Raw genomic sequence first — 18,188 nt, forward strand, 5'->3', positions numbered from 1 at the left:
GGGGTAAGATGTTCCTTCCCTCTGCTAGCCTGCAGGTCACCCTTTGGCAAGGCCTAACACCTACCCAGCCCCCCAACCAGGTCACCTGATGCCATGGGAGCAGGTGGTGAATGGTTGTATGAACAGCTGAAGCGTATCATAAGTCCTGGTTGCGCGAGTATTGACACCAGGCAGGCAATCTCAGAAGAGTATTGATAATGGCTAGGTCACCTGTCCTGTAAAGACACTGCCCCCCACCCCCAGAAGGCGGTAATGGCAAACCACTGCTGTAGAAAAAAAATTGTCAAAAACAATCAGAGCATTGATAGAAAAAGAATAAGCAGATTAAAGACTGATGCAAGACCATGGCTGCCCACATCATACAACATGACACAATGATGATGATTATTCATGCTGACACAACTGTATTTCTGTTTAGTGACCATCCTGGTGTACATACTATTTATAAATTACTATAAATTGCACATTTAGACAGATGTAATGTAAAGATTTTTATTCCTCATGTATATGAAGGATGTAGGTAATAAAGTCAATTCAATTCTATCAAAATGCTGTATCATTGCTAAGGGTGAGAATGCATCTCTGAAGCAGATCAGTTTTTGTGTGAACCATACTAAGCTGGCAGGGTAAAAGACAGGGTCAACCACCTCTATTTGAACAACAACCTGCAAGTGCCAGACAATAACAAGGAAATCAAGAAAGGGAAAAAGGTAATTTTTTTTTATTTTTTTTTTAATTATACAATTCATGCACTGTTCTGACACAAGGCCATACACAAAATAACCTGCATGATAACCAAGGAGTACAAATCAGGCTCATAAAACATACCATTGCTGTGGATGGTTAAAAAGTAAGAATAGCAGAGACATAAAAGGTGTTTTCAATATATACAGAATAATATTAGACTGACAAAAACACCCAACATTTTAAAGATGAATCATTACAGGCCAGTTTCATGCAGCTTGTGGTGAATAGTCACAAACCCATGTTCACAAATATTTTGGGTCAGATCTGATGCCTTACCTAAAAATAGGAGGAAAAAATATACTATAGTTGGCAAATGTATAAAACATCTCATACTAGAAATTATGTTACAATATTTACACTAATTACTGCTTAATATCTATATATACAGCATTTTCAGGATTCATCATTCACTAAGAGTCTGGGAGATTTAGTGCTTCAAGTTCACTTCAGATTGTTGTTTATCTTCTTCCGACTGCCTTGTACTTTGCTTGGTGTTTTATCCATCCTCTCTAATCTACTAAACAGAGGTCCTGTATCAGGCCCCAATTTTCTTCCTTCAAAAATGCATACATCATTATGGTATCTGGCCAAAAAGTTCAAATGACCCCAGTCTCGCTCATGTGGGCCAATAGCCAGCCGTGAAAGCAGCTGATCTGCAATTGTTGGGATCACTGGCTGCAATAAAATCCCATAGACACGGAGACACTCGAAAGTGACGTGAAGTACTGTTTCCAGCCAACAACGCTCCTCAGCAATTTTACGGTCAAGCTTCCAGGGTATGTGTCTATGGAAAAAGCCATTGGTTAATCGGACACACAAATTAATGGCTTCCAAGGCCTTATAAATTTGTAGATTTTCGAAGCAGACCTTAACATTCAAAGGCAGTTGTTCAACCAACTTAATCATTTTGTAATCTTCAGCTGTTGCTCTGCTCATCAGAGGACTGTGGTCCTCTGTATGCCTCTCAGGAAAACAGTGGTTTGAAAATGTTGAGTAGATTTGATCAGGATTCATGCTTTTACTTGTACAACGGTTAAGGAGGCCTCCTAAAGCATCTGCAAGCTCTGCATTTAGAACTTTCACCACCTTATTATCATAATAGTCACAGTCTGCATCTGGCACACCTTGCCGCAGCAAAAAATATCTGAAGCCGTCAACAGTGTATACCGAAGATCTTTCTGTGGGATCAACAACATTTCCAAGGCTCTTGGACATCTTCTGACCATTGACTGTCCAATGAGAATGAACATAGATTTGTTTTGGTAACGGCAAGCCAGCTGCCATTAGGAAAGCAGGCCAATAGACAGCATGGAATTTGAGAATATCTTTTCCAATAAAATGATGCATGGCAGGCAGATCTTGAACCTCTGGATAACCTGCTACAGTCAAGTAATTAACTAAAGCATCTAACCATACATAAATTGTTTGTGTTGGATCTCCAGGAACTGGAATGCCCCACTTCAAACGGCTTCTTTGGCGTGACACTGATATATCTGGAATGTCTTCCTCTAGCCAATGAAGAACAAAACGATAGAATTTTTCAGGCAGAATTACTTGTGGATTCTTCTTTAACCATGTTAATAACTTTGGTTTAAATTCAGATAGCTTGAACATGTAATTTTCTTCTTTAGTCCATTCTACCTGTAGGTTAAAAATAAAATTTAGAATAATCCAATGTACAGTCAAAGCATCACTTTTCTCTACGTGAAAGCCAGAGTGCAATTAGTAGGTACTTATTGTGAAGTACAGTACACTTGCCAAAGTGAGAATTACTAAAAAAAAGTTAAGCTATTATCAAGTATGACTCAGTGTCAAATGGGATACTGACAATATCTTGATACAGCAGTTGATCTTTTGAAGTTGAATCAAGATACCATAGGTTGTTGAGAAGTTAGAGACAGAAGGTCACTTTCAGCAGTCTTGCTGTACAAGTCACATCACATTGTGAAGCTAAAAGTTAAGAGATAAAGAAACACAATTTTCTTTCAACCTTTAATTAACACTAAAGTGAACAAAATACTGTGGCTGGGGGGAATTCAAAATAAAAATGCAAAATGGTGAAATTACTTTGCCGGTCAGGCAGAATATATGGAAAGAGAAACAGTTAATGTTACAGGTCAATGCAATATTACCAGCAAGCTGATAAAACAGCAATCATCTGAAACATTACAGTTCTCCATATGTGATGTTTAACCAAAGTATTACTAGAATTTTCTATTTTCATGGCAAAGCAAATGAATCTCTCCACTAAGGAAAATCAGGATACTGTATAAAGCAGCATAATGAACAATCAAGTGTATTGCTCCTTTTCATTTTCAAAATTAGTTCAATGCACTAATCCCATCTAATGTTTCTGATCAATATTGTTAATGGTAGATTTAAACTCCCCAATGTGAAGCACAGAATTACCTTGTGACCACTTTCCAAAGATACTTTAATAACATTTCCATGTGCATCTTTTCTTTCCAAAACTTGTGAATCAGAAAAGAAAGTCTCATCTGGAGTGGAGTACCATCCCTCATAAGTTGCTTGGTAAAGGTAACCGTTTTCATGCAAAGCACACCAAAAATGTTGGACAGCGGTTTTGTGACGCTCCTCTGTAGTTCGAATATAATCTGTATATGAAACTAGGGACTTATTGAACAATTTCTTGAACTCCTCAGATATACTTGTACAGAAATCCAATGGGCTCTTAGCTGCAGCGTCTGCAGCTTGTTGAATCTTCAGGCCATGCTCATCTGTTCCTGAAACAAATGAAACAGCTGAGTCATGCAACAGAATCTGACAAGTAGTATACAAATACTTTGATTAAATGAGAAAGCACTCATGGCTTAGTTGACTGCAGTAACACAGATGCTCTAGGGTAAATGATGATGGATTTTTAAAAGACACAATTGCAGAACATTTAATTTTAGCCAAGGTGTTCTACACAAAAAATAAAAATATTGAAAACGCTCAGTAGGCCTGATCTGAAGCAATGATCATTTCAGCATCACTACCGTCACTGACTTTATCAACAATTCTGAAATGCCCGCTTCACTGCCCCTACTACTGTGTGATCAAGAATCGCTGGAAGGGAAGGTCCCAAATCCTCGGCTTTGCCTATTGCTGGGGCCGGGGTCGAAGCACTCGGCAGAGATGATGCTCAGTGTTCCGTGTCAGAGGCTCGAAGTTTTCGGACGGACTCAAGTCGGCTGTGGTCGGGTGCTTCCAGGGTGCTGCATCGGCAAGTTTGCGGCACTGGAGGTTCATGGCAGAGTTTTTTTTCCTTCCTTCTACCGTCTGCGTGAGATGATGGGACTTTCGAGAGGCTTTGAGACCTTTTTTTAAACTGTGCCCATGGTCCGTTCTTCGTCAAATTATGGTATTGCTTTGCACTGTTGTAACTATATGTTATAATTATAGTTTTTGTCGGTTTTTCCTTTTTTTTTAATTTTATTTTTATTTGGATAAGGAATTCACAATTATCATGTACTTTTTTCACACATATAACCTTTTCCATTTTTTTATATGTATAAAACTACAATTATTTATACATTCTTAAGTACACATTGAGATGATATAAAAGGAAAATAAACATTTAAATAGATAATTATGTACTGTGGTAAATCTAACCTATTAGGCTAAGTAATGAAATTAGTTGTTAAGAAAAATGGTAATAATAGTTTCCATACAACCCTTCTGGACCATTTCCACTGGTCCAAAATGTTGCATACAAGCCTATATACCAACCATTGTAGGTGTTTATATCCCAATTTGTTCGTGCTTGTTCCTGCCCGCAGACATAATTATCCAATCCCTATGTACTTATTTACTTAATTTTTTCATTTTTTTTATCCCTTTCCCAAATCTTTCCCTTTACTTGTGTTAATTCTCTATTTTCCAAAAAAAAACAAACATTTAGACTAGGGGTGCTTACGTTAGCAATATTACTGTGTTGATGAGAAGAGCAATATAAATCATTAGGAGAGTCATCTAAAGTCTGCTCGCATTGGGGTTATATATTCAATCCATTTATTCCAGATTTGATAAAATGTTTCTTTTTGAGTTCTCAGGGAGTAAGTCAACTTTTCCATTTTAAATATTTCCAAGATAATTTCGTACCAATCTTCTAATGTAGGTGGTATTGGATTTAGCCATTTTCTAGTGATTGATTTCTTACTTGCCGCTAAGAGGGCCTGCAGCAACTTTATATCTTCCTTCAGTTCAAGGAACAATACATGCCCCAAATAGAGCGTCTCAAAGTTCAGAGGTATCTGGGACCCAAGTACCTTAACTAATGTTCTATGAATACCTTCCCAAAATAGACTTAATTTAGGGCAATCCCAGAAAATATGAAAATGATTTGCCTCCTTGGAGCCGCACCTTCTCCAACACATCACATTTGTATCTTTATATTTTTCCTGATATGGGGTCTTGAAGTATCTTATAATGTTTTTCCAACAATGTTCTCTCTAAGTCAAAGAATTAGTCGAGGACCATTGAAAGCTGCAGATTTTCCCCCAAGCCTCCTCTGAAAGTACCAACCCCGCTTCTTTCTCCCACTTCTCTTTAATATACAGTGTATTTACATTTTTAGCATGGGAGAGTGCATTATATAGGCGAGAAACTGATTTACTAGGTATTGAACTGCAAGCCGAATTCAGAATCTTGAAAAATTCTAATTCTACTGTTGATAGGTCTGTATATCTACAACTCTGGTTAACATAGTTTCGTATTTGAAGGTACCTAAAAAAGTCATTATGTTCTAGGCCATGTTTGTCCTGCAGGATTTGGAAACTTTGTAATACTCTTTTATCTATAAATGAGAGGTAGGTTGTAAGACCTTTCTTTATCCATAGCTCAAATCTTTTATCTCCTCTGTTGGGAAGGAATTCGGTATCATATGCACACCATCTAAAGAGTTTTAACATGTTATTAATTCCACATGAATTAACCACCTTCTGCCATACTTTTAATGTAAGATTTATCCAAGCATTATTAAATTTTTCCAACTGGGCCATCAATCCTTTGTCAGCTATTGAGGCCTGAAGAGGAAAACTGTCAACTAATCCAAATTCTATTTCCTTCCATCTAGCCTTATATTCCCTATTCCACCAATATAACAGAGGGGTTATCTGTGAGGCATAAAAATAATTTCTCAGGCAAGGAAGAACCATACCTCCTCCTTCCTTCCCCAACTGTAAGGTGTTATATCGAATTCTAGGTTTCCTTCCTTGCCAAATGAAGCGGGAAATCCATTTGTCCCATTCCCTGAATTGATTATCATCCACCTCCACTGGTAAAGTACGGAAAAGATATAATAACCGAGGAAGAATATTCATTTTTATAGTATTTATCCTTGAATTTAAACTTAAAAAAGGGATAAGATTCCATCTATGCATATCTGCTTTTATCTCTGAGATTAATGGCCCATAATTTACCTGTGACAGTGTTGAAAGATCCTTCGGCAGGGTTATTCCTAAATATTTTAATGATTTAGCTTCCCACTTAAGATCGTATGTATCCTGCAATTTTTTTGGATGGTGTATAACTTAGGGACATAACCTGCGTTTTCTTTACATTTATTTTATAACCTGATATTTTCCCAAAGTCATCCAACAATGTAAACAATCCTATAAATGATTTTTCTGGTTCACTCAGATAGACCAAAACATCATCTGCGAATAACGCCACTTTCTGTTCAATCCCTGCCACCTTGATACCTTTTACGATTTCGCTCTGTCTTATTAGTTGGGCAAGTGGTTCAATATATAGCGCAAAAAGGAGAGGAGAAATTGGTCATCCCTGTCTAGTGCCTCTCTCTAAAATGAAGGAGTCAGAGAGGTCCCCATTTATCTTAATTCGGGCTGTAGGGCTGTCATATAGAAAGCCGAATCTTCCTAACACTCTGTATAGGAATGCCCAACTAACCGAATCAAAAGCTTTCTCAGCGTCCAATCCTACTACCATTGTCTCTGTCTCGTTCTTATTAACCTGTTCTAATATGTGCAGAGTTCTCCTTATGTTGTCCTGTGTTTGTCTTTGTTGAATAAATCCAGTCTGGTCTAAATGGATTAGGCCAGGTAAAAGCTTTTCCAATCTGCGCGCTAATATAGATGTAAATAGTTTGTAATCTAAATTAAGAACACTAACTGGCCGATAATTGCCACATTCTAGTTTATCTTTACCCTCTTTAGGAATAACTGAAATAATCGCTTCTCTCCAGGAAGGTGGAGTTTCTCCTCTCTGCAAGATCCAACTAAAGGTGTTAAGTAGTAATGGGGCTAACTGTGTCTTCAGGGACTTGTACCACTCTGAGGTAAACCCATCAGAACCCGGGGACTTTCCAGCCTTTAACCTAGAGATGGCCACGTTCAGTTCTTTGACAGTTACTGGTTCTAATAAACTTTCATTTTGTAAATCTGTAAGTTTAGGTAGATCTAAAAAATTCAATACACTGTCTATATAGGGCTCATTGGGGGCCCGGGGTTGGGAGTACAGCTCTCGATAATATGTTTCAAAGCTCTCTTGAATTTTCCATATTGTACTCTCCACAAGCTTTGTCTTTGGATTCTTTATTTTATAAATTGTATTGTCTGCTTGTTGTTTTCATAATTTATATGCTAATAATCTAGCTGATTTACCTCCTACTTCATAATTCTTTTGTCTCAGGTAAAGAAAATTTCTTTGAGTTTCCAACGTATAAATATCATCAATTTCACTTTGCAATTTCCTAATTTCCTGTTTTCGATTTGAATTACTTTTGTTGCTATCTACAACTTGAAGTTGTTTTAATTTTCCTTGAAGGTCTGCTAATTTTTGTGCATTGATTTTTTTCATGTGAGTAGTAATGGAAATAATTTTCCCTCTCAGTACAGCTTTCAATGTATCCCATAGAATCACTGGTGATGTTTCTCCCGTGTCATTAAGGTCTAGATATTCTTTGATTTCTCCCCTTAATCTCTCCATTACTTTCGGGTTATTGAGTATATGTGAGTTTAGCCTCCATAGTGTTTTCCTCATTTTCCTTTCCAGGATTAGCGACATAGAGACTGGGCTATGATCCGACAGATCAATTGTTGCAATATTACAGTTTTTTATCCTGAGTCTATCTGTATTAAAGATAAAGAAATAGTCTATCCTTGAATAGGCTGAATGAGGGAAAGAGTAATATGTATAATCTTTACTAGTAGGGTGTAATTCCCTCCAGACATCTATAATTCCCAACTCCTCCATCAATGAATTCACTTTCCGAGTCAGAGGTTTATTCTGAGTAACTATTCTTGAAGAATCTAATATAGGATTTAATCTAATATTAAAATCCCCTCCACAAATTACTACCCCTCGAAAACTGACCATTAGGTCAAAAATGTGTCTATAAAATGACCATTCACTACCTGGAGGAGCATAAACATTCAGCAATGTTATTTCTGTACCTTCTATTCTTCCTGTGATTTTTACAAACCGTCCTTCTTTGTCTCTAGTCTCTGAAATATGTTCATAATTAAGAGTACTTGATAGTAAAGTAGCTACCCCTCTTTTGTGACTCAATTTATATGATGAATAAAATACATGCTTAAAGCCCATTCTTTTTAATTTTCCATGTTCAGATTGGCTCATATGTGTTTCCTGGAGGAAAGCTATTTGTGCCCTCTCTTTTTTCAATTTAGACATAATCTTATTTCTTTTAATTGGATTCAAAACCCCATTAACATTATAGGAAATTATTTTTACCAATTCAGTTTGCATTTTTCTCTAGTAGAAAAAAAGCACTCTCCTTTTCTAACCAAACAGTAAGCAATCCCTTCTCAACAGTAAACCAAGACATATAACCACACCCTAGACATTTCTGAACATATAACATTTGAAAATTTTTCCCGACTTCCCACAGAGAGGCCTGAGCACTGACCCGCCTCAGTTCAGAGGGATAACCTCCATCTTCACCCTGTGTTAGAGGGCCCTCAGCAGTTTGAATAATCATAGAGAATTTTCTCCTATTTATGTCTCGACCATATTGCTATCATTCAAGTTATTCCGCCTAGTTTATTTTCAGTTACCAGTTTTCATTTTACTTTTAAGTCCGATTTACTCTTTTCAGTCATTTCTCTTAATTAATCTGTATTCTCTGTACATTCGCGTCTGAATATTTGCAGCTTTTCCTTGTAGTTTGACACTCTGGTTCGAGTGGAGCGTCCTCGCCCCACTAACTGCCACGACTTCTGCCAAATCCTCTCCAGTAGTGACTCCGGTTGGGTGATAACTTTAATAGGTAGTCCCCAGTCCGCCAGGTCCAACGTTGCCTCCTCCACCGTAGCGCAAGTTTTTGTCCATTCATCGTAAAAGACTCTCAGCCGAGCTGGATACAAGGTCTGGAATCTGATGTTGTTTTCCTTCAGGACTCTCCGTGTTTTCGTATATTCCTTCCGTCTGGCAAGAATCCCCGGTGTGTAGTCGTGGTCTAAACTGATTTTGCAGTTGTTCCACATGAAACCTTTCTTTTGTCATGCTCTTTTAAGCACCTCTTCCTTCGTTCTGTAACTGAGAAATCTGATCAGAATCGATCTGGGCTGGGCGCCTGCCGGAGGCTGTGGTGCCAACGCGCGGTGAGCCCTTTCTATCTGTAGGTCTTTTGCGGCCGGTATATCAAGGTTCTCTCTAAGCAGCTTCTCCACGAAGGGAATCATCAATCCCGGTTTACCTTCGGTTCCTTCGGGAACTCCGTAGACCCTCACATTTTCCCTTCTCGAGCGGCCTTCTTGATCTATTAGTTTCCACTGGAGCTGGTCTTGTAGCTTCAGCATTTCTGCTATCACTTCCTCGGCGTTTTGTAGCTTCTCTTCAATTCCAACAATCCTCGCTTCGGCTTCATCTATCCGCGAGTTAGTTTTTACTACTTCTCCTTTAATATCTTCCAGCTGTTTGCTGTTATCTTGTCGGAACTCGCGAATCTCTCCGAGAATCAAAGACAGAGTCACCGATTCCCCCTCATTATCTCCGTCCTGGCTTACCGTGGGGGAGCTAGGCCCGTCGCCTTGCTGCATCTCTTTATGTTCATCAGCCTTCGAAGCGGACTTTTTATTCTTGTTCTTAGACATCATCCTTGCCCCTTTTATTAATATAGTTATGCAATATTAAGTATTCGTCTAAATTCGATTTTGGGGCAGTTTACCTTCTTTTTTGTCAAGAGACCTTTTCCTTACGCCGCCATTCCCTTGATGACCCGGAAGTCTTTTGTCAGTTTTTCAGTCTTGGTTTGTCGTGTTTCTGTGATATCATTCTGGAGGAACATTGTATCATTTCTTACTGCATGCATTACTAAATAACAATAAAAGAGGACTGCGTGTCCTCAATCTAATTGTGTTGAGGACTATGTACCAAAGAGGTGATGTGTGTTTCCCAAACCAAAAGCAATGAATGGACCAGGAAATCCACTCCTTAAAGTCATCCAGATCTGCAGCATTCAAATCAGGTGACCCTGATCTTTACATGAAATAGAGATACGAACTCTATAAAGCTATCAAAGATGCTAAGACAGTATTTTGATTTTGGACTGGTAGAGTTCCAGACCAGCCATCATTTGTGGCAGGGCTTACATACTATAACAGGCTACAAAACAAAGTTGTGCAGCATTGCCAACAACAGCACTTCCCTTCATAATAAGGTTAATGAATTCTGTACACATTTTGAACAGAAGGAAATGGGTATGCCACTACCCACCTGAACAGCCTCCAGTGCACCTGAACCCACAGACACTTTTGCAAATGCAAGATCAGTCTTCTGGATAGTGAACCCACAGAAAGTATCTGATCCTTATAATGTCCCTGAACGTGTCTTTAGATCTTGTGCAGATCAGCTGATGGAAGTACTTGCAGACCGTTTTAACTTCCCTGTTTCCATCTGTGGTTCCCATCTACGAAAACAAGATAATGTGCCCAAATGACTACCGCTCAATGGCTGACATTTAGCATCATGAAGTGCTTGGAGAGTTTGGTCATGGCATGTATTAACTCCAGCATCCTAGACCTCATCAACCCACCGCTGAAACAGGTCTCTGACTAGCATCTTCTTCTTGGCCGTACCTCATCTCTGGAGCATCTGGGCAGCAAAATTACTTGTTAGCCTATTGTTTATTGACCACAGATTCACCATTAATAATATAATTCTAAGCAAACTCATCAGTAAACTCCATGCCCTGGGAGTCAACACCCCCGTCTGCAAATGGATCTTTGACTTCCTGAGCATTAGACCACAATCAGTAAGGATAGGCAGCAACACCTCTGCCCCAATTAGTCTAAACACCAGTGCCCCAAAAGGTTGCATTCTCAGTCCCCTACTCCGCTCCCTGTATACTGATGATTGCATGGCCAGATTCTCATACAACAATGAATTGGAGTACAGAAAAACAGGTGGATAAAATGGTGTCACAACAACCTTTCCACCATCAACAAAAGAACTACAGATTGCCCTCCTTCCTTGGGTTAGTGCACCTGCATCAATAATGGTGTTGAGGTTGATAAGAGTTAAGCGTTCCAAGCTCCAAGGAGTGAACATTACCAATACTTTGCCCTGGTCCAACCATGTTAACATGGTGGCCAAGAATGCACAGAAACACCTCTACTTCTCAGGAAGCTAAAGAAATTTGGCCTGACCGCACTGATCCTTATCAACTTTTAATTGATGAACCATGAAAGTAGCATGACAATTGCTCTGCACGTGGCCAGAAACTGCAGAGAATAGTGGACACAGCTCGGCACATCTCAGAAACCCCTCTATAGACTCTGTCTATACTTCTCACTGCATTAGAAAAGCAGCCAGCATAATCAAAGTCACCATGTACCTCAGACATTCTCTCTTCTCACTTCTTCCATCCGGCAGAAGACACAAAAGCCTGAAAGCACACACCACAGGCTCAAGGACAGATTCTACCCTGCTGTTATAAGACTATTAAATAGTTCCCAAGTACAATAAATTGGGCTCAATCTACCTCATTATGATCTTGCACCTTGTTTACCTGCACTGCACTTCTGTCACTGTTATACATTATTCTGCATTGTTATTGGTCTACCTTGTAAGATCATTACACATTGCATTGAGCTGTGACATGTATGGAACCAGGGATGAAGGGGTTAACCTATGAGGAGAGATTGAGTTGTCTGGGACTATACTCTCTGGAGTTCAGAAGAATGACAGGGGATCTTATACAAAATTTTGAAAGGGACAGATAAGATAGAAGTAGGAAAGTTGTTTCCATTGGTAGGTGAGACTAGAACTAGGGGACATTGCCTCAAGATTCAGGGGAGAAGATTTAGGATGGAGATGAGGAGAAACTGTTTTTCCCAGAGAGTGGTGAATCTGTGGAATTCTCTGCCCAGGGAAGCAGTTGAGGCTTCCTCACTAAATATATTTAAGAAACAGTTAGATAGGTTTTTACATAGTAAGGGTTATGGGGAAAAGGCAGGTAGATGGGAGCTGAGTTTACAGACAGATCAGCCATGATCTTATTGAATGGCAGGGCAGGCTCAGTGGGCTGGATGGCCTACTCCTGCTTCTTATGTATGAACAACATGCAAGACAAGTTTTTCCACTGTATCCTGGTACATATAAATAATAAACTAGTATCAATTCTTTCCACAAATACAGCTTCGCCTACCAAGTACATCAAGCATTTTCTGATTTCTTCCAGGTTTCCAACATCCACCGCTTTTTGTTTAAGTTTCAGTACTATGAAACATGACAAATGGCAAATCAATCAGCAGTGATGACAAAGTGTCACCATATCAAAAAGCAGCATTTACTCACCAATCCCTGCCTGTTACAAGCAGTAATCAGTCCCTACAGACCATAGATCTACTTTAATTGAGTTGTATCCAACCAGCATCAGCCATCTTCAGCCAAAATATTTTCCGTCACTGACAGAAATCAAGGAAGACACTAGCCTGGCTATTACGCTACTTATCAAAGCAAACACAAAGGCATATTTGTTTTCAATCAGTATTTGGAGTGTTTTATTTACCAGAGGATCAGTCTTTAACTTTTAATTTCGAGTGCTTGGGGTTTCTGTCCTTAAAAGCTTTTAGATTACTGATGCAAACTACTTTGCCACAGCAAAGATGTTTGATGGTCTTAATCTGTAGAAATGCATTCCCATTGCAAATGTAACTCTATAGAACGATGTCTATTATTTAAGTACACTACGTAATTTTTAACTACTGAAATTGTATTGAATTAGCACTGCGTGTGCCTAAAACATAAAAACAAGGCATTTTGAGTTCAGAGATTTTTCTGAGCGACTCTCCTCGGAAAATCTACGACCATGTCTCTTCTACAACTCTGCTCGTTACGTTGAACCTATTTCATTTACAGCTGCAGTTTCATATAAAGTTACATTGAACAATGTTACAAACTGACCATCTGGAATACGAGGCAGTGTAACATCCTATTCATCACATTCAATGGAATCACCAGAACTAAACCTTCTATCACTAAAGTGCTAACCACAAACACATCTAAATCAGCTACATAACAAAAATATCGTGCTTGCAAGAACATTGGAGACCAGCTGGGTTGTACGTGACACACTCTCTAACACCTCATTGTTTCAGCATTGAAAAGGCACAGCTATTACTCACCTCGGACAATTATTCTACACACCAGTGCTCCACGAGGTTGCATCCACAGCTCCCTACGTCACCTCCTGTACACTCATAACAGCACAGCTATATTCTGCTTGAACTCCACCTACAAGTTTGCAGATAATGTCAGCGTTGTGGGCTGTATCTCAAACAATGGCGAGTTAGAGTTCAGGAATAAAGTAAGAGCTTGGTAACATGGTATCATGACAACAATCCTTTCCACCATGTTCAGCAAAACAAAAAAGCTTGTAATTGACTTTGAAAAGGAAGGTGATGCACATGCTCCTGTTTACATCAACAGCATTGAAGTTGATAGATTTGAGAACTTCTAAGTTCCTAGGAGTGCAACATCACCAATATCCTGCCCTGGTCCAATCACATAAATGCCACAGAGAAGAATGTACATCAAAACATCTTCTTTTGCAGAAGACTAAAGAAATTTGGTTTATTCTCATCGATCCTTAATTTTTAACGGAGCACCATAGAAAACATCCTATCTGAATGAACGACAGCTTGGTATCTTAGATTATGAAGACACACAGTCCTCTTTTATTGTCATTTAGTAATGCATGCATTAAGAAATGATACAATATTCCTCCGGTGTGATATCACAAAACACAGGACAGACAAAGACTGAAAAAAAACTAACAAAACCACATAATTATAACATATAGTTACAACAGTGCAACAATACCATAACTTGATCAAGAAGTCCATGAGCACAGTAAAAGTTCAAAGACTCTCAAATGTCCCACATCTCACGCAGACGGAGAGAAGGAAGAAAAACTCTCCCTGCTATACCCAACCACAGTCCGACTCTGAGTCGTCCGAAAACTTCGAGCTCTGATCAGCTCTCCGACACTGAGTACTGAGCGCCATCTCTGTCCGAACAATTCGACCTCCTTCTCGGTCGCCAACAGCAGGCAAAGCCGGGGATTTTGAGGCCTTCCCTCCGAAAGATTCCCAACCGCGCATTAACAACAGCAGCGAATGAGCGTTTCAGAAATTTTTCCAGCTGTTCCTCTGTGCTTTCACATCCATCTTCATCAGATCAGAATTGTCCACGGCCCCTATTTAACAGATAGGATATCATTTTTCATTGGAGGGCTGCACACGCGCAGCGCACTGCTTCTCTCTCCTCCCAAGATAACCGTTATGCATGACTGCAAGAAACTGGAGGACAGCTCAGCACATCATGGCAAGAAGCCCGCCCTTTCTTGATGCATCAGTTAAGTAGCCAGCATAATCAAAGTCCCCACCCATCCCAGACATCTCTCTTCTGCCCTCCCATCCGGCAAAAGATACAAAAGCCTGAAAGCATATACTACCGACTCAAGGATAGCTTTGAAACCACTGTTTGGGACTATTAAATAATTCCTTATTGTATACCTGCACTGCACTTTCACTGTAGCTGCTATACTTTATTCTGTATTGTTACTGTTTTACCTTGTTCCTCCTCAATGCACTGTGCAATGATTTGATCTGTATGAACAATATGAAAGACAAGCTTTGCAATATATCTCAGCTAATGTGACAACTCAAAAATCAATTCCAATTCCACTCCCACAGCACCTTCCAATGGCAGGAACTGTATTTTTTAAAAATCAATTCTCAATTTCTGACACTCACATCACCTTGGCAAAGTCTTTTATAACAGGAACATATTTGAATATATTACAAGTCAAGCAACCCAAAGTCAGTCTCATTTTGGTAATGCTTTATATCTCTATTTAATATTGCACCTTGTAGGTGATAATTAGAGTTAAAAAGCAGAAAATGCTGTTAATATTCAGGTGAGGTGGTATCCATGACAAGCTACTGAATAAAATTCTACCTGTCTAAAGAAAATCAAAATACTGCTGATGCCGGAAATCAAATAAAAACAGAAGCTGAGTCAGAAAGAGCAAATTCTTTCTGTCTGTGTTAGAAATAGCCATTTTTCTCATCACCATGGCCTCACTTTAACAACAGACAATAAATGCACAATACTCTTCTAGCACACAAAATACTGGAGGAACTCAGCAGGCCAGGCAGCAGCTATGGGAAAGAGTACAGTCGACATTTCAAGCCGAGACCCTTCAGATGCTGCTTGACTTTGAGTTCCTCCTGCATCTTGCCTGTGCTGCTTGGATTTCCAGCACCTGCAGATTTTCTCTTGTCTGTGATACTCTTCTAACTGCAACTTTGTATGCTTCTCCTAACCCATTTGGTCTCAATCAATCTGAGATGTAAACATCAGGATGTTCTTTATTAACTGCAGCTCAGCATTCAATACCATCATCCCCTCAAAACTAATCCACAAGTTTGAAGACTTTGGCCTTGGATCCTCAATTTCCACACTGTAGACCCCATCAGTTCAGATTGGCAACATCTGCTCCACAATCTCCATCAAGCAGAAGAGAACCACATGGCTGTGTGCTTAGTCCTCTACTTTACTCGCTCTATTTTTATGACTGTGAGGCCAAGCACAGCTCCAATGCCATATTTAACCTGTCATTGGCCAAGTCTGTATATAGAACACCTGGCCAAGTGGTGTCACAACTACCTCTCAATGTCAGCAAGACCAAGGAGCTGATTATTGATTTCAGGAGGGTGAAACTGGAGAGGCTCAGTAATTTTAAATTCCTCAGTGTTAACATTTCAGAGGATCTGTCCTGGGCCCAGCACTTAAGTGCCATTACAAAGAAAGCACAGCAGCACCTCTGCTTTCTTAGAAGTTTGCGAAGATTCAGTATAACATCTAAAACTTTGACAAACTTCTATAGATTTGTGGTGGAGAGTACGTTGACTGGTTGCAGCATGGCCTGGTATGGAAATACAAAAGCCCTTGAATGGAAAATCCTACAAAAAAAAAAGGCCTAGTCTATCACAGGTAAAGCCCTCCTCACCACTGAGCACATCTACATGGAGTACTGACACAGGAAAGCAGCCCCCACCACCCTGGCCGTGCTCTTTTCTCACTGCTGCCATCAGGAAGGAGATACAGGAGCCTCAGGACCCACACCACCAGGTTCAGGAACAGTTATTACCCCTCAACCATGAGTCTCTTGAACCAGTGGGGATAACTCCACTTGTCCCATCACTGAACTGTTCCCACAACTTATGGACTCACTTTCAAGAACTCTTCATCTCATGTTCTCAATATTTATTAATTATTTTTTTGTATTTGCAGTTTGTCTTTTGCACATTGGTTCTTTCTCCATCCTGTTGTGTGCAGTCATTCATTGATTATGTTTTTAGGATTTTCTGAGTATGCCTGGAAGAAACCGAATCTCAGGGTTGTAGATAGTGACATACAGTACATGTACTTTAATAATAAATTTACTTGGAACTTTTGTTGCTAACTAAACTCACTTGTTTCCCCTCTTCCTCAGTTTTGATGAAGAATCACAGAACCAGACAAGAGTAAACTGTCGACATTTCAGGCTGAGACCCTTCTTTAGTAACATGGGGTAAAGGTACTGACTCCTTCGAGATAGTGACGGGAATTGAACCCTCGTCGCTCATGCTGTAAACCTTACGTCAACCATTATGTTACCTTTTACACTATTCCAAAGCCCAATCTTAAGTTTAAGGCACAGTAGCTCATCTTTCCAAAGAGAGACAAGAGTCAGCTGAGACGCTGAAAATTGTTGAAACAAACAATTGTCTGGCCGAACTCAGAGGGTCGAGCAGAATCCGTGGGAGGAAAGGAACTGTTAACGTTTCTCGTCGAAAGCCTACTTTAGGACTCGTCTTTTCAGTAAAATACGCTACAAATACCAGGCTTCTACATTAAATTCAACTTCAAATGACCTAGATTTTCCTGATTTTTACATACCCAGCCTTCCCAGTGAAAGGATCTGGAGCTAATAAATTGACTGCTTCTCTCTTTGCAACTGCTGCCCGCCCACTGAGCATTTCCTGCACTTTCTGATGTTAATACAATACCTGTTGTAAACTTTGCTTCAGCCCCCGATAGGACCTTGAAACGATACAAAGCGTCCGCCAGCACCGCCGAGTACAGATGCCCGATATGAGGTTTTGCATTCACGTAGAAAATGGGGGTAGTGATGAGGAGAGGACTGGGTTCTGCCGCCGGCCCAGAACAGGCTCGGCCTTGGTAAGCCGAGCCTGGAACCAGGCGGCATCTAATGACCTCTCCATTCCTGACCACCGGCTGGAGCCGACTGGTCCCCTGAGACATCAGCTGACGGGAGAAACACAACGACACGAAGCCCCACATTCAAAAAGCCGATCAACCCCACCGTTACCACTTAATACGCCATGTTACTTGGCGCCTGCGCTTTATTTAACTTTAGGTTTCAAAGCGCATGCCTAGCAACAACCAATCAGCACGAGGATCACCGCCCATTGACTCACTCTGTGTGCGCATGCGCAAAAAGACCGGTGCCCGGTGTCGCGATCAGTGTGCGCCGATGTGGGTGTGAAGCAGACAAGGAATATCTATACCGTGTCCTTACGTCATCTGGCGTTTTGCAACTCAATTGTTTCTAGTGTAGGGGAGACTCACATAGAAGAACATGAACTTTAGTGATGTTGATTGAAGTATAATCACTGTGCTGGCTCGTACTAAAGAGAACGACTCAGCAAGGAAGTTGTAAGAGAGAATTGTAATTGGAATGATGGAAAGGGAGGTTAATGTGGTCCTGGAAATTGTTGAAGGAGGTGGATGATCGTGTTGATGTTTCACACAGAAAACTGAACTCCTCTTTGGCGTGACGAGGCAGTTCTAATGTAAATCTTCCTCAATTTGCACCTCCTGCCACAGCCCAACTATAGTTATCTTCACAAACACGAGGGAATCTGCAGATGCTGGAATTTCAA

General features: G+C 40.0%; 1 protein-coding gene across 1 annotated transcript; it reads right to left on the reverse strand.

Moving 5' to 3' along the window:
* Positions 1-709: 709 nt before the first annotated feature.
* mars2 (methionyl-tRNA synthetase 2, mitochondrial) lies at positions 710-17,651 on the reverse strand. Its single transcript, XM_063061395.1, has 3 exons — positions 17,292-17,651; positions 3,157-3,491; positions 710-2,388 (listed from the first exon to the last, which is right to left on the reverse strand). Exons 1-3 carry the CDS (start codon positions 17,584-17,586, stop codon positions 1,189-1,191), a joined length of 1,830 nt encoding a protein of 609 aa, XP_062917465.1. The 5' UTR covers positions 17,587-17,651; the 3' UTR covers positions 710-1,188.
* Between the last annotated feature and the right edge of the window lie 537 nt (positions 17,652-18,188).

Source organism: Mobula hypostoma, chromosome 10, assembly GCF_963921235.1.
Source record: "Mobula hypostoma chromosome 10, sMobHyp1.1, whole genome shotgun sequence".
Classification (NCBI taxonomy): domain Eukaryota; kingdom Metazoa; phylum Chordata; class Chondrichthyes; order Myliobatiformes; family Myliobatidae; genus Mobula; species Mobula hypostoma.